The following is a 27,250-nucleotide window of genomic DNA, read 5'->3' as shown; positions in this document are numbered from 1 at the left end:
TTTTAAATTAAAGAAATTAGGCACCTCCTAGCTGCTAGTTTTGTTGGCAGGAGGGGGTAGTAGAAATGTGAAAGGAGAGGAAGTTGCTATTGGTGCTCTTGAATGCATCATTTTACCCCAATTTGCACATATCTTTAAGACTCCTACCTGTAGTCAAGATGGCAATCTGTCCAAAGTTTGTGAAATATGCTAACTCGGTGGTAATTTATTAACTTTTACTAGTTGTATAATTCTGTTCTTATTATAGTCCTACTTTAAGGCATAAACAGCAAAAAAAAAAACTGTGTAGTGTTTCAAATTATTGAGGGGGATATTAAGTGCTTGGCAAGGAAGTGGAAATGGAATATCCTGGAAGCAGCCTTATATTAATAATCTTTATTGTCACAAGTAGGCCTACATTAACACTGCAATGAAGTTACTGTGAAAAGCCCCTAGTCGCCACGCTCCGGCACCTGTTCAAGTATACTGAGGGAGAATTCAGAATGTCCAATTCACCTAACAGCATGTCTTTCGGGACTTGTGGGAGGAAACCAGAGCACCTGGAGGAAACCCACGCAGACACAGGGAGAACGTGCAGATTCCGCACAGACAGCGACCCAAGCCGGAATTGAACCTGGGACCCTGGCGCTGTGAAGCCACAGTGCTACCATGCCGCCCATGAATGCCAATGTGAAAATTCCACGAAAGTCAGAGATGGTAGTAAGGCGAATAATGTTGATACATAAAGGAGCAATTAAGGAATAGAAAGTGACAAGAATAAGCTGCATCTTTGAGGAACTGAAAGAAACAGTTTTTCTTCCCCATCTAGGCTGAGATAACGATTTAGAGATTTTGTTACTGCGTTTTAAGAGATTTTGTGTACGTGTGCACTGAGGTATGCAATCTGAAAGAAATAAATGTGAAGTAGAATTATCAGCAGGAGAGAGGACAAGGTTGTGGGAAGAATGGGGATCATTACTGATATGAATAGATTAGGTAACAGATCAGAGACGTGGCAAATTTCACAGATAGTGGAAAACAAACAGCATTTAACCAAATTTACATTTGACTCTTATACTGTACCTGTTTTGAGCTCCAATGTTTGGCAGAATCAATACTGATCACCCATTAAGCAAACAATACGAGAGTCAGTCTATGCTGACATCAAGGTTGATTTCAGTTGGCAAGAAACTCAGGCCTGATCTGACACATGGTTAAATTTTTTGCTCTGGTTAATTGCTCTGGTTGACAGCTAAAATTATGTTTTTATGTGTATTTTGGAACAATTTACTTCACTCCGACCATCTTGTATTTGTATTACTCTTTTGGGCTGATGTAGAAGAAATCACAGTAATTAATAAAGGAAACTAAACCTGCAAATTCACTCTAAAGCTAGTCCTCTTAAATCAGGAAACACCACAATCAAAATCCATGTTAGCAAAACATGGCTTGCATTTAATGTTATCAAAAGCACTCTTTTTACTAACTTCATAGTACATGCACGCATACACCTACATACTAACAGGTACATTTATACACACTGAATAAACTAACTATCCTTCACCTTTAATAATCTATTGCTATTCTATCTGCATAAAATTAAAAATTGCCTCTGGACATAGTGTACCCCTTCCTGTCAACACAAATATGACTTTGAAACCTCTACAGCTTGCTAAAGAGACTACAGTTTATGGGTGCAGTTTTTCACATCTGATTGTACTCAAAAAAATCCCGTACCAGCCTCCCCGAACAGGCGCCGGAGTGTGGCGACTAGGGGCTTTTCACAGTAACTTCATTTGAAGCCTACTTGTGACAATAAGCGATTTTCATTTCATTTCACGTTGATCAGACTAAGTACACAAGCTCGGAACAGATTTTTTGAAAAAGTCACCAAAGAGGTTTTAGCACAAACTAAAGTAAAATGTTGCGATGAAGAACACAATGGCAATAATACTGCTACACAGCGGTAGCCTGAGAAAAAAAATCTGCACATTGCTCTGTCTTTTCCAACCTATTGATTTGAAGTAATTATGTTACATGTGAGCAAAGACCATGACTTGGATTGTCCTTACCAGGCTCCACAACGTGAGAAGTCTGAAGTGGATGCAGACTGATAAGAAAATGAAGTCTCACTACAAAAATATTTCTCATCTTTGAAAAACTAAAGATTGAAAAAGACACCGATGAAGATGGATGGAGGTTATTTATTTCCAAAACTTCACAACGTGCACACAAGGTAGAGGGAATACATTTTGAGAAAACTCAGTATAACAATCAAATTAATTTATTAAGTTCTAAGTGGAATAGGTTATTTGATGAAGGGATTATTGGGGTCTAATGGATACCCAAGTTGTCAGTTGTGAAGGAACTCCATGCCATTCCTCCATTTACTGCCTCATTACAAAAATACTCTCTCCTCATCACTGATTACTTGTTACTTTGTGGTACAAAAACAATACTGGTTTTTGTTCTTGAAGCAAAATAGGGCTGTGGTTTCATTATATGCGGACAGTGCCCAGCACCATACCTCACTCTCTACCAATTATAAAAGAGTAGCATAACATTATTTGCCCATTTCACAGGCAGATCGAGAAGGTTAGGTAGGGAAAGGAGCTTTTGCGGCAATAGGAAATGAATGAGCCACAACATTTTTGCAGACCTGGAGAGCAATTCCTCTCATCCACTAAAATTTCCGCAAGTAGCTAATATGCCAACAGTCATGCACCAGGTCGAAGTCCTTAAATGCACTCACTGAAAAAGTGTGCAGCAGGCTGGAGACAGAAATGTAGTAACAGTTTCTTAAATAGAATTATTCACTCGCAACTTGACATTAATTCTTGTTTTTAAATAAATTTAGAGCGCTCATTTTTTTTCCAATTAAGGGGCAATTTAGCGTGACCAATCCACCTAACTTGCAGATCTTTGGGTTGTGGAGGTGAAACCCCACCCAGACACGGGGAGAATGTGCAAACTCCACACAGAAAGTGACCCGGGGCCGGGATCGAACCTGGGCCATTAGCGCCATAGGCAACAGTGCTAGCCACTGCGCCACCATGCCACCCATGACACTAATTCTTGCTTCACCATCAATCTGCTTACACCAAATGCAACAATATTTGAAGTTAAGGTATGAAGACAGGGTCCATTTGCACATTCTAAATATACAGTTCATACAACGTACAGCAGAGAACCAGGGTATTTAGCCCATGTTTATGCTCCATAGGAGTCTCCACCCACACTACTTTCAAGATTAATTGTATAAAAGTATAACTTGAAGCTGAGGGACAGGCTAGGGCAGAGGAAAAGACAGTCCAGGCCCCAATCCTCTCTTGGGCCATCATTCCTCCTGGTCAGTCCTCCTGACATGCCCCTGCAAAAAAATCTCGTCACAAATTTCAAATAGCAGAAAATGGAAAAAGATTCTGTCTTTACACCCGAGTAGGTAGGCGAGAGGCCTCACACTAGAGGCCATCAGTTAATGGTCAACATTAAACACAAGTTGTTTGCCATCGCTACCCAACTGACCTTGGTTATTAAAGGTGACTTGATGATTGCAGTGTTCAGTATCATTAGCGACTCCTCAGACACTGACGGAGTCCAGGACAAAATGCAGCAAGACCCAGACAATATTCAGGCAATGTGCTAGACAATGATTCTTTCCAACCAGAAAGAACAAACCTTCTCCCCTTGACATTCAACGGTAATATCACTGCTGAATCCTCCACCATCAACATTCTAGAGTTACTCCCAGAAACCTAACTGGAGCAACCATGTAGCTACAGCAGCTCAGAGATTGGAATTCTATGGTGAGTAACTCTCCCTCAGATTTCCCAAAAGCCTGTTCATCTGCAAGACACAGGTCAGGAGGGAGATGGAATATTCTCCACTAGCCTGGATGAGTGCAGCTCATACACCTAAGCTGGGCACTATTTGGAACAAAGCAGCTCATTTGGTCAGCACCCCATCCACCACCTTAAACATTCACTCCCTCCATCACCAATGTACAATGGCAACAGTATATATTATATGACAGCACCTTTCAAACCCTCAATCTCTATCACCAAGGACAAGGGCAGCAGATGCATGGGAACATCACCAACTGCAAGTTCCCCTCGGAAGCTACACACCATTCTGATCTGAAACTATATTGCTGTTCTTTCGCGGGCGTTGGGTCAAAATCCTAGACCTCCCTGCCTGATAGCACGGTGGGTGCACCTGCACCAGATGCAGTTCAAGAAGATGGTGTACCAATACCTTCTCGAGGGCAATTAGAGATGGGCAACAAATGTTGGCCTTGCCATTGATGCCCACATCCTGTGAACGGAGAGAATAGTGGAATTTGATGCTCTTCAGTCAGCCTACTACCTAGCAATTTAATAGAGTTAGCTCTTTGAACCATAATATTTGGAGGGTCACTGCTTTACACACGTCGAAACTGCAAAATTGTAAGTACTTTTGATACATGTGGAGTAAACAGGAATTTTTTGAGGGATTGGAACAAGTCAGTAGAACGATAATTATTGGCATGCCAGAAAACCTTTTGTTATTTCTTCTTAAATGGTAGTATGGCACAACCCAATATTCATATTCTGACATTATCTAGGATTCAGATGCTCCTTTTCAGTGAACATATAAACAGGAAATGAGGGGCTCTGGCAAATAACAGATACTTTATTAAAACTACAATGTTCAATGCACAACCCTAATTTGACACCTAAAATATAATGGCCATTTTTAAAAAAATTAACAGCAGGGGCATAACAATCACACAATTCTACTGATGTGGTGTAAGCCTGAGGAATGTTCCCTTCATTGGCATCCATTTAGCTTCTGGCACCGTCCTATTGAACAACAAACATTAAACAAGGAAGAATTTAGCACAATTTTAACAATATTTGAAGAATAGATTCTGGCGTCTTTTAAACAAAGCACCTCAGCAACAAACTCATTAGTTGTTTGAACTAAAAGTCGAGTGTAGGATCAAGGTATTGTTTCTTTTTAAAAATTATTTGTAGGATCAATTGCCAATGTCTGGTTACAGCTACACTGAGGCTTTCTTCCAGGTCAGGAATATCAGGTTATACCGGATTACCAGATCAAAAGAGTAAACAGAACCGTGTGCAAAACTGGATAATCCTTAGAGGATCAATTAAAATGAAATTCTTTTCCATTTAGGAGGTCAGTTCTACTACGAAACTACTGATGGATTTTAAAATTAAAGCTGGTCGAGGGTTTTTACGATGTCTCAGTAACTCTATATACTAGTTTGTCTTGAGCATAAAATAATTTAGGACGTGGAACATGTGTTTGGACACTCATTGAATTTTTAGGATCTGGTTTTGAATCTAGCTTGGATTTTTGACTACAAGGTTTTTCTGTGAAATTAATTATGATCCACCCAAGCCCAGTGGGTGCAGATCCACAAAATAAATTCACAACTGGGGATACTGCAGTGAGGCCACAGAGTGGGAGACAAAAACAACATGTTGAAATCTGAGGGAACTGTTCCAAGACTGTAGTTGGGGAACATTGTTGGGGCTTAGTCAGGGAAGATTCACTCTGCATTTGATATTTCATATCGTACCTACGAATGATTGCTGTTGACAACTGGATGCTAAATGTGGAGAGGTGCTCCTTTCCCCAGCACTCTCATCTCTCACCTTGATAAGGCCAAAAAATTAATCCCCAGATGGGGATAAATTATAAAAGACAAATAATTAAAGGATTAAATCAACTTGGCCAACTCAAGAATGACTCAAACTTCAAATTAAATCCCACTGCAAGTATTGAACCAAAAAAGCAATTTGGGTAATACACTAATCCTTACCTCAAGCACTGATTCCCTGTAGCTCAGCCTCACTAATCTCTTGTCTCACCTGGCATCTGTGGAGAGGGCTAAGGCCGAAAACAAAGGGGAAATTAAATCAGTGCTCATTTGAGTTGGGGTTCCACAAACAAAAGATAAAACAAAAGTCAAAGAAAAATAAAGCAAGGAATTATGACCTGGAGAACAGGTCATGCAGGAAAAAAACATGATTTTAATGATTTCCGGAGAGCACTAATTGAAAGGAAAAGTTCAATCCTTCAGCAGTTACTGGTGGTTTGATTGGATCCTAATCCCTGCTTGTTGGCATTGAGATCAGATAGTTTCAAAGAGTGAGGGCCTCTCCTAGTCTTGTACATCTGTTTCAGGGTAAGATTCAAATTATTAAGTCTCTAAGGAGAAGGGTGCTGTAATATACAAGGGCCACAACATCTGGGTTAAACAAGGCTTCACAGTGAGAGTCCAATGAGAGAGGAGAGTTTCTCCTAAAGTGTTAAATGGGTTTTCAATAAAACCAATTTATCAATAACCCCGAAATCTTGGGAGTCCTCTTCACTCCACAGCAAGTGCATCAGATTCTGAAGCCCATAATTTCCCCTTCAAAGCAAATCCACCAGTTAGATAGTGGTCAGCATTCCACCGGAGTTGGATAAGGAAAGAAACTCAGCCAGCAAGGTCTTATATTGATCAACTAAGTACCTGTATCAATGAAAAAAAGTTTGGGGAGGGAGGGCTGTTTGCGGCAAGCAAAATTGGCAACTTTAAATGAATAATTTTGCACTTAAAACAATTTCCCACTTCACTAACATGTATTCCCTTCATTATTTTAAATATATCAGTAGCAAGAAGTTTTACTGCAGTGGTTAAAAGACTTACTTCGGTCCATTGGCATGGATTATTTGCCTGCAGTCCGAACAGACACTTGCTTGCCTTATTATTAAACTACCAAATTTTACATTACCTACAATTGACACGGCATTCCCCATTCCTTGAAGGAAGTTCAACATCCATAAACAATTTGAATCTCAAGATTGGGCACGTTAATGTTGGAAGAGATAGTTTGAATCCTGGAGGACAACCGCACATTCTCCCTTGTCAAAAGAGCACAGAACTTTGCAAGAATAGTACAGCCACTCTGCAATACTTTTCATCCATCGTGTAAACCAGACTTTCTTTTTGGTGCATATCAAAAGAGCTCGATGTTCAAGTCTCAACATTTTTCTCAAAACGTTCCTGTGCTTCTCAGCAGGTAAAAGTAGTAGGGAGGTAGAGCCCTTTCCTGGAGTTTAGAGCAGGTTTTATGTGTAAATCTCACAATTACTGCAGGTAACATATACGTTGTGGATACTGTCTATCAGGAGGACCTACACCATATAAAGATAAGTTGTTACATAACACTCAGTGTACACCTTTGGAATGAAAGCTAACTTTGAGTGAACAGATTAATGGTCAAGATCATGCTAATGATCTTCAAGGAAATGTTTGTTGAAAATCAAGCAACTCCAAACTTTTGAAAAGGCTTTGAAGGAGAAGAGAACTCTACATTACAGACAACACTGTTACCAAAGCATAAGCATACTCCTGCGTGTGCCTGTTAGAAAATATCGCCTAACCCCAAATGGTAGGTCAACCATGTGAATTTGAGGTAGTGTAACTAGGGCCAGGATTTTGCAGCCCTGTCATGGCAGGCCCCACTGAGATTTGGCGGCCCAGCCAAAAGTCTACTGACTTTTGGAGCAACCAGACGATCCTGACAGCAGGCAGGCCTGGAAATTCCCACCCTAGGTGATTCAATCTGTCTCTTATAGGGAGACAGCCATTTCTAATTTTACAGAATGAATGAATTAAAGTTATTTCCCCCAGCCATAGTTACATTAAAAAATCTCTGATTTGAAGTCCACTTTATTTTCTAGAATTTAAAAAAAATTAAAATGCTTTTAAGGTTTGTTCTGGTTCAATATTGGGAATTGGACTTAAGTTATAAAAACTTTAATTATTCAACAGACCCAATTCTGGGCACCACAAGGTGTGAAGGCAATAATAAAAAGTTGCAGGAAATATTTGTGAGAATAGTTCCAAGAATGAGGGATTTCAGTTACAGATACAGATTGGAGAATCTTCGGTTGTTCTCCTTAGGGAAGACTGGAGAGGAAACTTGATAGTGATTGTTGAAAATGACGAGGTATCTACGCAGAGCAGATGGAGAGAAACAGTTCCTATTGGCATAAGCATCAAGAATCAGAGGGAATTAATTTAAGCTAATTGACAAAAAAACCTAAGGTGACATGAGGAAAAACCTTTTTATGCAACAAGTGATTAGAATCTGGAATGCACTGCCTGAGGGTGGTGGAGCTAGATTCAATCATGGCTTTCAAAAGGAATTTGATAAGTGTCAGAAGAGGAAAAAAACTGGCAGAGCTACAGCGAATGGGCAGGGTGGGTGACTAGCTGAATTCCACTTATGGAGAGCAAACACAGACAATGGGGTGAATGGCGTCCTTCTGAGCTGTGACCATTCTATGATTTTATATAACTCAATAGAAAAGAAGCACGTGGCAAGAAACGCTTGATAACTCGCTCATGTACAGATATCCAATTTCATTATCTTTAGGGTAATGTAGCAATTAGACTGGACAGAAGTCTGATAAATATCATCAACATGTATAGTTCCAGCACTAACCAATTATTGATGTCTTGTCTCCTGACAGGTTTTGCTTAGTTAGTAGCACGTGTAGTCAGGAGGCTGTGAGTTGAAGCCCAAGTCCAATACGTCAGTGCATAATCTGCTGCATTAAAGACTGTTTCAGCTGACATACTAAACTAGGGGCTGTTTAGCACAAAGCTAATTCGCTGGGCTTTGAAAGCAGACCAAGGCAGGCCAGCAGCACGGTTCAATTCTTGTACCAGCCTCCCCGAACAGGCGCCGGAACGTGGCGACTAGGGGCTTTTCACAGTAACTTCATTTGAAGCCTACTTGTGACAATAAGCGATTTTCATTTCATTTCATTTTATGGCCCATTCTGCCTGTTAGGATGGATGTAAAAAAAAATCCTGTGACACTATTCAAAGAACAAGTATTTTCCAGTGTCTTAGCCTTCATCAGAATGATTCACCTCATTTCCTTTTGCTCGAATTGGCTTTACAGTGGCATTTTGAAGATAATTCATTGGATGTGAAGCACTTTGGGTTATCCTGGGAGGAGGACAGTGCTTTCCTTCTGATTATTGAAATCCAAAACTGGAGAGATATAAACTGTTGATGGAAGATGGAAAAAATTCTTAAATGATAAGAAGATGGGTGATTGGAAATTGAGATAATGTCAATACACTTTACTCCTACAAAACATCATTGAATATGCTGCTTCATGGTGATCAATCATTTCAGCCTCAGTTATGGAGATTGCACATTCATTTCAATAAGGTCCAGCACCCTGGAATGTTTCAGGAACTGGCCCGAAGCCAAACGACTCTGGGGGAAATATATTACCAGCTTAATACTGCTGCAAATGCGGAGCTGCAACTGTGGGACAGCAGCATAGTGATGGAGTTAGCATAACTCATTCACTAAATGAGACACTCTAGCTGCTTGATCAAAATAACTTGAACGGGCAAAGAAAATATTGAGGTTAATGCCAAGCAAACCTCAATGGAATCGGAGTTGAATTTGAATTAAGCAGCCAAAAAATATATATAAATTTAGCAAAGGAAAATGTATAAATTTAAAGTAATTCATGACCTTGCACCTTGAACAAAATCCTTTGAATCCTGACAAGAAATAGCTATATCCATGCCTATCAACTCATCATAAATACCTGCTCTCTAGTATAACAGCTACAGTTACAAAGCTTGAATCTGACAGGGTCAGATTATAAATCCTCATGAGAAAGGTCAAAAATATCGGACTGACTTGCTATGGTTTTTGACTTCAGGAAAAATAAAAATTAGGATTGTGACTGAAATAACAAGTACTGCATCTCCTGATCTGAAAGAACATGGGAATGATAAGGATACAGGCAGAAGTATGCCCTCCTGAAGCAGTTTTCTTTCTATGGTTCTGGTATTAGTACCTGGTACTGAGAGAAAATATCTAATGAAAGTTGTGCATCATTTTCAGATCCTGTATCAAAATAGACAGATTGCTTCCATGATTACATTCATAGAACATAGAACATAGAACGATACAGCGCAGTACAGGCCCTTCGGCCCACGATGTTGCACCAAAACAAAAGCCATCTAACCTACACTATGCCATTATCATCCATATGTTTATCCAATAAACTTTTAAATGCCCTCAATGTTGGCGAGTTCACTACTGTAGCAGGTAGGGCATTCCACGGCCTCACTACTCTTTGCGTAAAGAACCTACCTCTGACCTCTGTCCTATATCTATTACCCCTCAGTTTAAAGCTATGTCCCCTCATGCCAGCCATTTCCATCCGCGGGAGAAGACTCTCACTGTCCACCCTATCTAACCCCCTGATCATTTTGTATGCCTCTATTAAGTCTCCTCTTAACCTTCTTCCCTCCAACGAAAACAACCTCAAGTCCATCAGCCTTTCCTCATAAGATTTTCCCTCCATACCAGGCAACATCCTGGTAAATCTCCTCTGCACCCGCTCCAAAGCCTCCACGTCCTTCCTATAATGCGGTGACCAGAACTGTACGCAATACTCCAAATGCGGCCGTACCAGAGTTCTGTACAGCTGCAACATGACCTCCTGACTCCGGAACTCAATCCCTCTACCAATAAAGGCCAACACTCCATAGGCCTTCTTCACAACCCTATCAACCTGGGTGGCAACTTTCAGGGATCTATGTACATGGACACCTAGATCCTTCTGCTCATCCACACTTCCAAGAACTTTACCATGAGCCAAATATTCCGCATTCCTGTTATTCCTTCCAAAGTGAATCACCTCACACTTCTCTACATTAAACTCCATTTGCCACCTCTCAGCCCAGCTCTGCAGCTTATCTATATCCCTCTGTAACCTGCTACATCCTTCCACACTATCGACAACACCACCGACTTTAGTATCGTCTGCAAATTTACTCACCCATCCTTCTGCGCCTTCCTCTAGGTCATTGATAAAAATGACAAACAGCAACGGCCCCAGAACAGATCCTTGTGGTACTCCACTTGTAACTGAACTCCATTCTGAACATTTCCCATCCACCACCACCCTCGGTCTTCTTTCAGCTAGCCAATTTCTGATCCACATCTCTAAATCACCCTCAATCCCCAGCCTCCGTATTTTCTGCAATAGCCTACCGTGGGGAACCTTATCAAACGCTTTGCTGAAATCCATATATATCACATCAACTGCTCTACCCTCGTCTACCTGTTCAGTCACCTTCTCAAAGAACTCGATAAGGTTTGTGAGGCATGACCTACCCTTCACAAAGCCATGCTGACTATCCCTGATCATATTATTCCTATCTAGATGATTATAAATCTTGTCTCTTATAATCCCCTCCAAGACTTTACCCACAACAGACGTGAGGCTCACCGGTCTATAGTTGCCGGGGTTGTCTCTGCTCTCCTTTTTGAACAAAGGGACCACATTTGCTATCCTCCAGTCCTCTGGCACTATTCCTGTAGCCAATGATGACATAAAAATCAAAGCCAAAGGTCCAGCAATCTCTTCCCTGGCCTCCCAGAGAATCCTAGGATAAATCCCATCAGGACCCGGGGACTTATCTATTTTCAGCCTGTCCAGAATTCCGAACACCTCTTCCCTACGTACCTCAATGCCATCTATTCTATTAGCCTGGGTCTCAGCATTCTCCTCCACAACATTCTCTTTTTCCTGAGTGAATACTGACGAAAAATATTCATTTAGTATCTCGCCTATCTCCTCAGACTCCACACACAACTTCCCATCCCTGTCCTTGACTGGTCCTACTCTTTCCCTAGTCATTCGCTTATCCCTGACATACCTATAGAAAGCTTTTGGGTTTTCCTTGATCCTACCTGCCAAATACTTCTCATGTCCCCTCCTTGCTCATCTTAGCTCTCTCTTTAGATCCTTCCTCGCTACCTTGTAACTATCCATCGCCCCAACTGAAACTTCACACCTCATCTTCACATAGGCCTCCTACTTCCTCTTAACAAGAGATTCCACTTCTTTGGTAAACCACGGTTCCCTCGCTCGACTCCCCCTTCCTCCCTGCCTGACCGGTACATACTTATCAAGAACACGCAGTAGCTGATCCTTGAACAAGCTCCACTTATCCAGTGTGCCCAACACTTGCAGCCTACTTCTCCACCTTATCCCCCCCAAGTCACGTCTAATGGCATCATAATTGCCCTTCCCCCAGCTATAACTCTTGCCCTGCGGTGTATACTTATCCCTTTCCATCATTAACGTAAACGTCACCGAATTGTGGTCACTGTCCCCAAAGTGCTCTCCTACCTCCAAATCCAACACCTGGCCTGGTTCATTACCCAAAAACAAATCCAACGTGGCCTCGCCTCTTGTTGGCCTGTCAACATATTGTGTCAGGAAACCCTCCTGCACACACTGTGCAAAAAACGACCCATCTAATGTACTCGAACTATATCTTTTCCAGTCAATATTTGGAAAGTTAAGGTCTCCCATAATAACTACCCTGTTACTTTCGCTCTTATCCAGGATCATCCTCGCCATCCTTTCCTCTACATCCCTAGAACTATTTGGAGGCCTATAGAAGATTCCCAACAGGGTGACCTCTCCTTTCATGTTTCTAACCTCAGCCCATACTACCTCGGAAGATGAGTCCCCATCTAGCATCCTCTCCGCCACTGTAATACTGCTCTTGACTAGCAGCGCCACACCTCCCCCTCTTTTGCCTCCTTCTCTGAGCTTACTAAAACACCTAAACCCCGGAACCTGCAACATCCATTCCTGTCCCTGCTCTATCCATGTCTCCGAAATGGCCACAACATCGAAGTCCCAGGTACCAACCCATGCTGCCAGTTCCCCTACCTTATTTTGTATACTCCTGGCATTGAAGTAGACACACTTCAAACCACCTACCTGAACACTGGCCCCCTCCTGCGACGTCAAATCTGTGCTCCTGACCTCTATACTCTCATTCTCCCTTACCCTAAAACTACAATCCAGGTTCCCATGCCCCTGCTGCATTAGTTTTAACCCCCCCAAAGAGCACTAACAAATCTCCCCCCCAGGATATTTGTGCCCCTCAGGTTCAGAAGTAGACCATCCTGTCTGTAGAGGTCCCACCTTCCCCAGAAAGAGCCCCAGTTATCCAGAAATCTGAATCCCTCCCGCCTGCACCATCCCTGTAGCCTAATATGAAAGTATGCCAGAATGTGATCTTACTTAGCAAATAGGATGTGGCAAATATATTGGCTGACTTCCACATAGCAGTTGCATTGTTCATCCTCGTTTTTGTATCTCATTTGATTTCAGATGTTATAATGTTGAGGGCAGTGTCGTAAATTCAAAGCGACTTTAATGGCATCCTAACAATGAACAGATCACAGTGTATTCATAGCTAACTCCACAACTGTACATATCTACCACAGAGGGAAGAGGAGTTAAATTTTTGTCTAGAGATGTAAAAATTGATCTATGGTAATCCATCCATAACTGAAAAGGCTATTTCCATTTTGGCAATGACCTTTGGGAAATATTAGAAGGGTTGATATAACTTACTGGTAAGCTACAACATACCTTGGAGGAATGTTTACTTATCTTTAAAGATGTTTAGAGTATTCCTCTTCATTAACCTTTTATAGACTTCGATATTTCATTATTTGAATACTGAAATAATCATAGAATTTTACAGCACAGGAGGCCGCCAGATGGTCAATCTTGTCTGCACTGGCTCCCAAAAGAGCTACCTAGCTAGTCCCATTCCCCAGCCCTCTAAATTAATCACTTTCAAATGTGTATCCAGCTCTCTTTTGAAACCTCATGTGGAATCCGCCTCCACCTCTCTCCCAGGCAGCGCATTCCAAACCCCAACAACTCTCTGAGTAAAGAAGTTTCTCCTCATCTCACTCAGAGCTCTCTTGCTGACCATCTTGAAATTGTGACCCCTAGTCACTGACATATCAACTAGTGGAAACAGAATATCCTCTTTACTCTGTCAAAATTGTTCAGAATATTGAACACCTCAATAAGGTCACCTCTTAATCTTCTCTGCACTCGGGAGAACAACAAGCCCAATTTCTCTAACCTTTGCTTTATCTAAAATTTCTCATTCCTGGTATAATTCTAGTAAATCTCCTCTGCACTCTCTCTTGGGCTTTAACATCTTTCCTTAAATAAGATGCCCAGATCTAAACATAACATTCTAAATGTGGTCTGACCACTGATTTGTAGAGGTGCTGCATCACTTCCTTGCTTTTATACTCTATGGACATGGTTCTCTGGCCGCATTGCGCTCAAGCGAGAGCACAAAGCGGCCAGAGAATTCCGGGAGATGCCTGCAGCGAGTCTCCCGACAGGCTCCGCACCTCACAGGATTCACCGAGACCTGCGAGATACCAGTTGGACCTCCACCCCAAATGGACGTGACCAAACCCCGCTCCTGGAAGTAGATCGTAAACCTACTTATGACTTACCTGCCTGGGATCCACCGGCCTCTGTCGATTCTCCGGCCTCCCCAGGGAGGCTGCAGCCATGGCGCCGATCACTGCTGGTCCACATGTGGACCAGGCTGAACGGCACCCGGGGGGGGGGGGGGGGGGGGGGGGGGGGGGGGGTCCTGGCCATCGGGAGACCCCTGGGTGGTTGGGGTCAGTGCAGGGTGGCCCCCTGGCCCACCCCCTGGAACATGGGCACCTTGGCACTGCCACTCTGGCACTGCCAAGGTGGCCAGCTTGCACAGCCAGGAGCACTGCCTAGGTGCCAGTGCAAAGGTGCTCGAGTGCCAGGGTGGCACTTCCAAGGGTCAGAGGGCAAACCCATGAAATGAAGGTGTTGGGGGGAGGGTTTGAAGGGTGAGGGAGTGCAGGTCAAGTAAATAGGGGCCTCTGGGAGGGTGTGCTGGTAAGGGGGCTTGTGGGGGGCCTGAAGAGGGGGAACCCCCATGGACCCCATCACAGCCTGTCCTCACTTGGGGGGGGTATGGGGTAGTGGCCATGTGTGTGGGGGGTGACCCTGCCCATGCGTGGTGCTGTGGGTACCCACAAGCTAACTTAGAGATCGGGGCACCCTTTCAAATTGGCAGCCCGATCTTGGAATTCAGCTCTCCAGTGATAAAATTCTAAGTGTGGCCTAAACCGGTGAGAAACTCCCCAGGGCCCAAAAAAAGTTACTAAAGTGTCATTGAATAGCGGTGGGCAACTCACCGGCAGAACCAGCCGGAAACTCCCTGAAAAAGCCGCCACAAATTAACTTGGGAATGGTTTGAGAGTATCACGACCTATGTCTCTATTTATAAACCCAAGGATCCTCTCAGCCTTCTTAACTGTTTCAACTTGCCTGGCCACTTCAGAGAATTATGCATTTGAACACGAGTCTCTCTGTTCCTATACTCCCCTCGAATTTCAGCCTACATTGTCTCCCCCTGTTTCTTCTCCCAAAATGCATTACCTCATATTTCTCTGCATTGACATTAATCTGCCAGGTGTCTGCCCCTTTGGCCAACTTGTCAATGTTCCTCTGAAGTCGCTCAGCACCAACCTTGCAATTAATTTTTCTCCCTAGCTTAGTATAATCTGCGAATTTAGAGATTTTGCCCTGAACACCCATCTCCAAATCGTTAATATAATCTTGCCATTGGGCCTTCAGTAAACCTCTCTCCGTAAGTTTTCAGAGCAGCAGGAGTACTTACAAAGCAACTAGCCTTTAGTGACCTACTCAAAGAAAAATGGAAAAATAACTGGCACAGCTAATCCGAAGGATTTAAGTGAAGGAGCTCATATAACTATTGAACAGGAATACTCTGAGAAACGCACTCTGTCTTCATTAATTTATCATGCTTTTACACCACACGTAGTTACAGGCCAATGAAACGAGAGAGCAAAATTGGGATACTTAGCTCACCCTTTACCCAGAAAACATCTCTATGTTTGAGAAAATAAGATTAGTGGAGTAAGACAAAAACAGAAAATACTGGCAATCTCAGCAGGTCTGACAGCATCTGTGGAGAGAGAACGGAGCTAACGTTTCATGTCTTGATGACTCTTTGTCAAAGAATCAGACCTGCTGAGATTGACCAGTGTCTTCAGCTTTTGTTTCAGTTTCCAGCATCCGCAGTAATTTGCTTTTATCTTAGTGTAGTAAGAGTCTACAGGCATGGGTATTTGGCCCACAAATCTACTTAACCGAGAAGCCAGTTTAATACTACACATTGTTTTTACAAGTGAAGTAGAAGGTTCAATGCTGTGATTTTGAACCAATTTTTGAAAACTCAAGAGGGCATTACTAAGATTCCACTGGTGAACAGGTAACTTGTTAGTCAACTTAAAGTGATGATGCTGAAGAAACTGAAATGATAATGTGAATCAATTTAGAAAGCACAATATTGATAAAAATGTAATTATAACTGCACACATATCCACAGACCTCTGAAATCTCTACGATAGCAAGTTCAATATGTATTAATGACCAGTTTAGCAATCCCCTGCTCAGATTTTAAAAGTAAAGTGAATACAACAATATTCATCTACCATGTAGACAGATTTCCGGAATCAGTGAAAGGCAAAAAGCTTTCTTCTACAGATAACATATTTGGCAAGTACATACTGTATTTCTCTAACTGCTCTTCTTCACACAATGAAAGACATAACCAAAAAGTATAGCATTGCAGGAGTGGATAAAAATATGCGTCTTAAAAGCTGAGGAACAGCAAAGACTGGCCCAAACTACAAACATCGGCATTCTTTTGACTATAGGAGAAATGTCCCTCTCTCCATCCCATCCCTAATCTGACTTTGGCTGCAAGGCACGATCCACCTAGGGTTGGAGAATACAGATGATTAGTAAAGACACAATGCAAGTGAAATAATGGTTCACACGGCAGTAGAAATAATATCACCTACATATCATATATCTGAAGAAAGGTCCAGACCACTATTCTATCAGGAAGAAAACATTGTTGAAGATGTCTAGAAACAGCCTTCAAAAAAATATCAAAGTCAATTCAACTGGTTCTTCTCCAATTAAGTTTGGTGATTCAATGCATACAACAAGACCTGTTCTATTTGGACACCATAGGGTCACAAATGCACAATCTGCCTAAACATAGACTACCAATATTGACATGCGTTTTAGAAATACTCATTTTTGTGGCTACACTTGAATGTGAGCACAATCAACAATTATCAATTCTTCCTTTCTTATCCCCAGAAATCCCACATGAAGGTCTTGCACAAAGTGCATTTTGAATCTGGACAACCCTGTAATGCAAGTGTTACCATCCAAAGAGATTTTTGTTTTTGCATGCTATTCAGGGTAACATGCCCTCCCTTGTTAATTGTTATTCATTTCTTGACATTATCCATGGCTCACGAAATGGGTATCCAGGTATCTGCATATTTAAAACTAGCTAGAACCTATATAAGAATATACCATAGAACCTATATAACCAATCTCTTTTGGTGAAGAAATACTTAACCTCCATGAAATGCCTCCCCATAATGACATCTCATATATTGCACTATAAGTGGAAATTCCTAAGGCAGCATTCACATCCCATGATTCCAAGGGCAGCAATTTCTGAACTGTTAGCAAACAAGTTAGACTTGATCTTCGCTGACTTATTCCACAACTTTCAACATATGATTAACGAGAGAAACCAGAGAGACTGATTTGCCACTGTCAACAGGCAAGCTGAAATTATCATTATTCTCATTTGGTCTTTGCAGACGTTGGTTTTAAACGGACATGGCTCAAAGCTCCAGGTGTAGGGGGTGGAAAAATGGAGAGAATAAATTTACTGGTCCTAACCAGCTCACTGCCGCCAATGAATGGAGATTGTCGTCAAGTTCCTTGCAACTGTGTTTGTAGTCTCAAATATCTCTGAATTGGGGTAACATGTCTAAGCTTGTGCTTAAAAAGGCGTGCTATTCTCTCTGCAAATGATAAGTCATGCCAACAATGAAACCCTGTCAGCATGCTAACAAACTGGTATTTGGCATTTTTGACAAACAGGAAAATGGGCCAGATCCTTGATGTATTTTCATTGCCAAGAAATCTTCTTGAATCAACAATGCAACTCCACCACCTAATCCTTTTGGTCTGTCTTTCCTGAAAACTGAATAGCCCTCAATGTTTAGTTCCCATGTTTGGTCACCTTGGAGCCATGTCTCAATAATCCCAATATACCATAGCCCTTTACGCCTATCTGCCCAACTAACTCATCCATTTTATTTTTAATGCTCTGAGCATTCAGGGACAAAACCTTAAGACTCGTCCTTTTAACGTTCCTTGTCCTGTCCCGACTATTTTTTACAGGGTCATTATCTGATACATGCCCTTGATTTCTCTGCCCATCACTTTTCTTATTCTCCTTGCTGTCTTTTTCTCTTGTTCTTGATTCCCCCTGCTCAGGGAGGCAAATTACCATCCTAGAGTCTTGTTTGCGGCCACAGACATGCCCATCTACTACAATTGAATCTCCTATAACTATTGCATTCCCACACTTTTTATTCCTCCCCTCTGCAGCAGATCCAACTGGGTTGCAACAATTCTGGCTGTTGCTGCTTTCCCCTGAGAGGTCATTCCCCTCAACAGTATCCCAAAGCGGTATATCTGTTTTGTAGGGGAATGGCCACAGGAGATTCCTACGCTGTCTGCCCAGTTCTCTTGCCCTGCCTGGTGGTCACCAATTCCCTGCCTGAGTCTGAGCCTGCGGTGTGACCACCTTTCTAAGCTGGCTATCCACGATACTCTCTGCTTCGCGCTTGTTCCAGTGTCCCCAGTCGCCGCTCCAGCTCCGAAACCCGAGCTTCCAGGAACTGCAACTGGAGACACTTCCTGCACACATGCTGGTCCTGGGAACTGGAAACATTCCTGGTCTCCCACATGGAGCAAGAAGAGTAGGTCACAGCTTCTACTGACATGTCTTATCCTTCAGCTTCACTGATCATCGTGAAGCTATTTCATTGATGGTGTCATGTGAGAGTACCTTTAAGAAATGGGTGTTTATAAATGGGTATGCATATAAATATCTGTTGTGAGAGAACCTTTGAGAAATGGGTGTTTATTACTGCAGTGATGTCAGAGAGTGGGTGGAGCTGGGCTGTCTGTCAACTTTTTACTTTCGTTTTAGGCTGTTTGCTGCAGAGTGTGTTTTAGTTTCATTTTCAGAGCTGGATAGCTGCAGTCACAGCCAGAAGGTGTATTAGAGTCTCTCTCTGTAATCTAAAGACTGTAAATCGATCCTGGTGATTTAAAACTAATAACAGTATTGACTTTAACCTGATGTGCTTCTGATAAAAGGTGTTTTAAAGTCTTATGGATGTTAAAAGGAAAGCTTAAAAGGATTACTTAGTGTTGTATTCTTTTGGGGTTGTATTTGAATTAATGGTTGCTAAGATGTTCAGTGTGTGTTTTAAAAAGGTTAACTTGAGTTCATAGAATAAACATAGTTTTGCTTTAAAAAATACTTTTCCATTTCTGCTGTACCACACCTGTAGAGTGGGCGGTGTGCTCCCCATATCACAATCTGTTCAAAGTTGTGGGTCAGGTGAACTCCATGATACACTTTGGGGTTCTATAAACCCTGGCCCACAACAATGGTAATATGGTTAATTCTGTGTTTAAATTAAAGTTTGTTTTAACACAAAAGATACGTATTGGTTAGAGTGAAATATCCTTTCCTCACAGTTTTACAAATAGAAAAATTGTTTGGGGTTCTCGTCTGGTATCCTAAAAAAAGTTGGGGTCCAGTCTGGTATCCGAATACAAGGCAAAAAAACGAAACTGAATAAGTTATGGGAGAAGCACAACTTAACAGTCGTGCTACATGCCACAAAGGGATTTCCAATAAGCTCATAAAAATTAGGACTGGGTATAATCCCATCATGGCACTAGCAAGATTGAGAAGGTGGGCCTTGTCTGAAAATATTCCATCAACATGATAAATGGGAGATCAACATTTACAGTTAGCGTTAAAAAAGCCATCAATACAACACATACTAAATATATTTTTCCTAGGACCAAGACCCCTTCATTTTTCCCCTTATTCTTGTTGCCAATGGGAAGAATTGTGGGAGCAAGATGTAAGGCAAGGTAAAATAACACCATTCTATTTATTCCCCCAACTTTATTTTTTGCTTTTCTTCTTTTGCACTCCTCTCCACCTAATTTCTCCTGCCTCCTGCCCCCTTCAAGGTATTCACACTTAGTTGGGATTCAGTTCCACACTGATGGTCATCTTAGCTACTGCATGGGCCGGCATGTGGCACAGTGGTTAGCACTGGGACTGTGGCGCTGAGGACCCGTGTTCGAATCCCGGCCCTGGGTCACTGTCTGTGTGGAGTTTGCACATTCTCCCCATGTGTGCATGGGTTTTACCCCCACAACCCAAAGATGTGCCGGTTAGGTGGATTGGCCACATTAAATTGCCCCTTAATTGGAAAAAAAAATTGGGTACTTCACAGAATCCCTACAGTGCAGAAGGAAGCCATTTGGTCCATCAAGTCTGCACCGACCCTCTAAAAGAACATCTTCCCCAGCACATGCCCCCACCCCATCCCCGTAGCCCCACCCAACCTTTTTTGACACCAAGGGGCAATTTATCGGGGCCAATTCACCTGACCTGCATATCTTTGCACTGTGGGAGGAAACCGGAGCACCAGGAGGAAACCCACGGGGAGAATGTGAAAACTCCACAGTTACCTAAGGTCAGAATCAAACCCGGGTCCCTGGCACCGTGAGGCTGCAGAGCTAACCACTGTGCCACCGTGCCCTCAATATAAAAAATAAACATTTTAAAAGGACACTCTCTGAGGTTGTCCATGAAGAAACCAGATAATGGAATATACGGATACTATGTAGAGAATTCAAAAGAAGTGCAAAATAAATAATTTCACAATAAATATCATTATCTTCACATAAATGTTCTAGTGATTTTCTGAGACAATTTGCATGTTACATTTCAAAAGCAAGCTTATCTTATCAGAGTAGAAGCACAACTGATCTGAATTTTACAGAAATTCTGATTTAAAATTCTGATTTAAATCTTTCAAACTGAGCCCACATATAAATAAAAGTCAATATAGTCGCACAAATCAGTTCACTTTTTCTTTCATGCATTTCTTTAAAACAAATCTATATCAAGTCATGTTCCAGTTCTGTCTTCACCATCTATTTTAGGTATGAATATTCAATAATGTGCATATTTAGATGGCCATGTACACAATCATAAGATCCCACGATTAGGAATGAGAGAATAAAAACTACCTTTGAAGCTACAACATATGTGAGGTCAAAGTGATTGGTTTAAAAAGTAATTTTAATCACATATCAATTACAAACTTATACTGAATGTTATTCAATTTTCTACATTTTGGTGAATTGAAACCAAATAAAATTTGTCACACACGGAAGTTTAAGATACGTAAAAAGTCTTCGGGGGACACCATTCATTTAAAATGAAACTACTTTCAAGCCGATTCATTACAATCTCAGATGACTTCAGAAAATGGTTAAGTGCTTCATTTTTCCTAATTTATCAAATTGTAATGCTGATGAAAATAAATTAAAATGATCACTGGGCCCTTCATTGTACTAATCTTCTGCAACACATTGTTAGTTATAAGTTATCCCGTGTAACACCAGAGTGAAGATTTTTATATGCCTGCAGGTACAGACAGAACATATTTAATCAATTATTTTCCCTGTAGTTAAGCTTACCTATTTTTGCATGCTTCGTTGACTGCAATTTTCTTGCACTAAAGAATTGCCATACGTATCATTAGCTAAACAGCAAAGATGTATGGAACAGGGTTTAACAGGCAAGAAACAGTTACATTTTATCCTTGACATAACTAGTTTTAAGACACATAAATTACATGAATCCATATGTGTGATTTGCAACATCAGTGACATTTGTTTCACTAATCAAATAAAATGTCTCACCTGGAGTGACAGATCCCGTGCTTGCCTGAACATTTCCAAATCCTCCTCCGTCACATTGTCTTGGTGGCAGGCTGCACCCCCATCTACACCATCCTTTTTGATATTTTTAATTTCTTCGTTGTCTGCTGTTCACCAAAGCAACACAAGAAAAACGTTCATGTTCGTGAGAAAAACTGACCTTCACGTAAATTTAATGATATGCTCCATTAAAAGTCCACAACTTCTCCTGGTGCTTTATTACTCAGGTGACATAAATTAGCATTGCTCATCGAACAATTCTAAATACTAATAATCGCACAAGTAAACAAGACATGCAGTGAAGGCAGGCAGTAGCACAAAGTAATTCAACTGCAGTATTTGCTTTGTTGCTGAAATCCAGCATGATCAATATTACTTTATGCAAAGAAATAAAGCAGAGGAAAAATATTAAGTAAAATGCAGAATAGAAAGATCTACAGTTAACACACCTGCCACTTCTCACTGTTAACACTGGAAGCAAACAATGGTCACTCCACTATTTGGAAAGGGCTAAAAGAGTGAGCAGGGTAGTACGACAAGTGGACGGCCATGCGATTCTACAAAGTTGTAAGTAGTGCTATGCAAGCATTTGGGGAATCTTAGTACTACAACAGATGCATATTTAAAAAGATGTTTGATCTGTGATACAAGTTTCTTTGAAAAATAATGTTAAGATATTTAGTTAGTATCAGAAAAAGGGACAAGATGTTTTGTTTGTTTACATTCCTACAAAAGTGAAGAAGGAACAAGAAAAGAAGCTAAGGGCTACGTGATAAAATAGAGTAAACTTTCACTGGACAGGACGCACGGTGGTTTGGACCTTTGCTTACCATCGTCCTGATCACGTTTAATCCTTCCGTGTGTCAAGCTCCCCATCCCTGCTGAGGGGGTCCCCATTTGAGGGGTCAATCTATATTTTAATTTGCCTAATATCTTGTGCTTTACAAGGAAAGAAGTTTGTCTGAAGTGAGAAAATGATTTCAGTGAGCATGTCCTGGATGCCCTCCATCCTTGGGAAAAGGCAGGGAACATAAAGCTACTACTACCTTTCTTTTGTTGGAAATGAGGGTAGACTCTTGGTGTGGGGGTCAACTCAGGCTTTTGCGTATGCCTAGGTGGTGCATAACTGGGGAGTCTATTTTTACGAGACTTTCTGTGAATAGTGTAAATGTGAGATAGCCCATCAAAGAGTCCCTTTATATGGCTGCTGTTAGGAAGGTTACTAAGCGAGAGTATGCTTGATTGGCTGGAAGAACTTTGAGGGGAGTTGGCAGAAGTAGAGGTGCTGGATTTGTGTGAGCTGGGGCTCTGACTAGGAAGTGAGGATTGACAGAATGGGGTTAACGTTTGAGCAATACCCGGAGACCATGATCTAGAGTTAAAAGTAGCTGATTGCAGCTTGCACTTTTCTTTCAGTAAATAGCACTTTGAAAAGTCTACTATTTCACCTCGTGCCTTTCGGCCATCAGGTGAAGGTGTAAAAAATTTAGTTAAGCCATCTACAAGACCATAGGTTGTTTGGTTAACTGTGAGTTTGGTAGCGCCAGCCAGGATTGGGTCTGTATGAGCCAATATGTTGCTAGAGTCCTTCAGAGACGCAGCATGACGAGATGAAGGTGTGGTAGAGATTTTAGTCTTTTGACCCCTACCAGGTGACCCCCTTCCTGTGTCCATTGTCATAGTTCCTTCATCATTATCTGCAGATCTGCGGAAAGGGCAAAGTACAGCATTATCACTCAGGAAAGAATATACAACATTTCTAGGAGTATTCCTAAAATTAGAAAAATATATGGGCGAGAAATAGAAATGGGGTGGGGGGGATATTACACCATCAGATTGCATTTCTATTTGATGTTAGCGATTTAAGAACATTTTTGTTACTTTGCTCCATATTATTATGGAGTTATTGTCACCTCATCATTTACATTCCCACACCTCAAACCATTCTCCATCACAATAAACTAAGCAACTAAATTGCTTCTAAGGTCACTGCTAAATGCACAAAGATAGTATAGGTAAATTCCTCAAAGGAAATACCCCTCCTCTTCTCTGCACATTCTCCAAATAGCTCGGCTAAAATTCACGAATGCCACTTGGAAAGCATACATGTAAAACTGTTTTGTATTCTACTACTTTGTGCCACACAGTGAACGTATCAATAAGCAATGTTGCTATATAACCATGCTTCAATCTAATTCACCCATTCCGTATACTAGGAAATGTGAGCACCTGTCAATATAAGGTAATTTATTCAATAGATGAATAAAACTTGCAATAAGTTATTTAACCTAGCACCTCAAATGTTCGACTATTCCTTGTTGCATTGTCTATATATGTGCCTTGCATTTATTCACTCAAATGTTTTTGGAACTCACAACTTTGTTTCAGTATGATTTACGAATGCTAGTATTAAGTTACAAAGTGAATCAAGTGTCTCATAAATTTAAATGACTATGATAATGTGACTGAGTTGGTGGATATTGTCAGACACGTATTGCCATTCTTCCAAAAGGCATTTGAAGGACTGCCTCATGAGGGGCTGCACTGAAAGAGACGGCTCCTGTAATTAGGAGTGAAGTAGGAATATTGACTGAAAGCTGAACAGCGAATAAAAAACTAAATGTAATATTCAAGCTGGTAGAATTAATCATGTCCTTTGAAGAATGTGCCCTTGGAATTATACTTAAAACACAATAAATCACATAGTTTAAAAAATTAGAATTTCCAGATTTACATGCCACAGTTACATACAGATCACGATGCATAACAAATGGGGATAATTTTCAAGTGATTTTGATAAGCTTTACAAAGCTTATCATGGTTAAATGCAAAGTAAACATATTAATATAGCAAAATAAATGGTCTTGATATAGGTGGAAGAGGGCAATGATTTGGCAGCAATTTTTAAACAGCTGTAGTATCAATTTGAGATGAATCAAAGACAAATAGAATGATAGAGCACTTTGGGAGAAGCATGGAGCAGAAGTCCTGAGACATAGAGACACAGAAGATAGGAGCAAGAGGAGGCCTTTTGGCCCTTTGAGCCTGCTCCGCCATTCATCATGATCATGGCTGATCATCCAACTCAATAGCCTAATTGCTTTCTCCCCATAGCCTTTGATCCCATTCGCCCCAAGTGCTATATCCAGCCGCCTCTTGAATATATTCAATGTTTTAGCATCAACTACTTCCTGTGCTAATGAATTCCAGAGGCTCACCACTCTTGTGTAAAGAAATGTCTCCTTATCTCTGTCTGAAATGGTTTACCCTGAATCCTCAGACTGTGACCCCTGGTTCTAGACACGCCCATCATTGGTAACATCTTCCCTGCATCTACCCTGTCTGGTCCTGTTAGAATTTTTAAAATCTCTGTGAGATCCCCCCCTCATTCTTCTGAACTCCAGTGAGAACAATCCCAACCTAGTCAATCTTTCCTCATATGACAGTCTTGCCATCCCTGGAATCAGTCTGGTAAACCTTCGCTGCACTCCCTCAAGAGCAAGAACATCCTTCCTCAGAGAAGGAGACGAGAACTACACACAATACCCCAAGTGTGGCCTCACCAAGGCCCTGTACAATTGCAGCAATACAAACCTGCTTCTATACTCAAAACCTCTCGCAATGAAGGCCAACATACCATTAGCCTTCTTTACCGCCTGCTGCACCTGCATGCTTACCTGCAGCGAATGGTGCACAAGGACACCCAGGTCCCGCTGCACACTCCCCTCTCCCAATTTACAACCATTTTTGCTTCCAAAGTGAATAACCTCACATTTATCCAAACTATACCACATTTGCCATTGATTTGCCCACTTGCCCAACCTGTCCAGATCTTGCTGTAGGATCCCTGCATCCTCGTCACAATTCACCCTCCCACTTAATTTGGTATCATCTGCAAACTTTGAGATGTTACATTTTGTTCCCTCGTCCAAATCACTAATATATATTGTGAATAGCTGGGGTCCCAGCACCGATCCCTGTGGTACCCCACTAGTTACTGTCTGCCAATTTGAAAAGGACCCATTAATCCCTACTCTTTGTTTCCTCTCTGCCAACCAGTTTTCTATCCACCTCAATACATTTCCCACAATCCCATGCGCTTTAATTTTGCAAAATAAACTCTTATGTGGGACTTTGTTAAACGCGTTCTGAAAGTCCAAATATACCACATCTACTAGCTCCCCCTTGTCAACTGTACTGGTCATCTCATCAAAGAATTCCAATAGATTTGTCAAGCATGATTTTCCCTTCATAAATCCATGCTCTGACTGATCCTGCCATGGTAGCAGCTCTTTCAAATATATTAGTGAAATCACACTATAATAATACACCTAACTTTGATCTTCAAGCTTCCAAAGCAGTACTGTGGAATCAGAACGGATACAGAGGATAGATGTAAAGGATTTAGGCATTGGTCATTGTGGCAAGGGAAATTAAGCTTATTTTCTTGAGCTAAACTAAGGTGAGCAGAAATGTCAGTTTTAATCAGTAACAGTGAATTCTTTGGGAATGTAGGACAAGAGGAATGCCATCAGAATTAAGAAGCTACTGAAGTGAGAGTTTATAAGAAATGATATGCATAATGCTATGACATTGTCAAATAATGGCTACCATATTAAGTTCACTTCTACTGCAGTATTTGCCAACTGATTTCCTGTTAATAGAATACCAATAAGTGTAGATCTATCTGGTGATCGACAGGCTGGGGAATTAGAGACCCTCTGAACAGGAGCAGTGCACTCAATTCATCAATCCAATCAATGTATTGCTTTAACTAAAGTTGAATTGCCTTTTCTCATTTCAGAAATCACATTCTTATAACTTCCATTGTGTGGAAAAGCATCAAAAATAAAAATTACCAGCTTTACCCGTAGGGGGTGTGACTTCAACCCTGAATACCTGAGCAGAGCCTGTTCTCCCAAACTGAAGTGGATCGGCCCTTCCTGTAATGGATGTGCGCTTCATGGGCAGTGGGGTGGGGGGAGAAAGTTTCATAAAGTCTTAAATTCAAGTTTTCTTTTTGTGAGGCCTCTACACTGACCCTTGCTGCATGTATTGTAATGACAGGTGGAGTGGAAGATTCCAGGCTACCTACCAACCAACAATGGTTTATAAGAGAGTTGCACAGGGCAACACGGTGATGCAGTGGTTAGCACTGCTGCCTCACGGCGCTGAGGTACCAGGTTCGATCCCAGCTCTGGGTCACTGTCCGTGTGGAGTTTGCACATTCTTTGCCTGTCTGCGTAGGTTTCGCCCCCGCATCCCAAAGATGTGCAGGGTAGGTGGATTGGCCATGCTAAATTGCCCCTTAATTGGAAAAAATGAATTGGGTACTCTAAATTTATTTAATAAAAATAATAATAGAGTTGCCCCTTAGGCTGCCTAGT

General features: G+C 41.5%; 1 protein-coding gene across 4 annotated transcripts in view; it reads right to left on the bottom strand.

Moving 5' to 3' along the window:
- The window catches only part of kat6b (K(lysine) acetyltransferase 6B), a 235,780-nt gene that overhangs the window by 71,096 nt on the left and 137,434 nt on the right, over window positions 1–27,250 (bottom strand). For 2 of the 4 annotated variants that reach the window (XM_072491649.1, XM_072491650.1), the window contains exons 7-8: window positions 22,694–23,568; window positions 21,846–21,970 (exon numbers count right to left, since the gene is read on the bottom strand). In XM_072491649.1, the coding sequence (XP_072347750.1) occupies window positions 21,846–21,970; window positions 22,694–23,568 (1,000 nt within the window). The remainder of the gene's footprint in view (window positions 1–21,845; window positions 21,971–22,693; window positions 23,569–27,250) is intronic. The other 2 variants (XM_072491651.1, XM_072491652.1) reach the window with 2 other exon arrangements.

This window comes from Scyliorhinus torazame, chromosome 28 (assembly GCF_047496885.1).
Source record: "Scyliorhinus torazame isolate Kashiwa2021f chromosome 28, sScyTor2.1, whole genome shotgun sequence".
NCBI classification, from domain to species: domain Eukaryota; kingdom Metazoa; phylum Chordata; class Chondrichthyes; order Carcharhiniformes; family Scyliorhinidae; genus Scyliorhinus; species Scyliorhinus torazame.
Note: the sequence above shows the minus strand (reverse complement) of the source record. Positions and strands in the feature narration are given on the sequence as shown.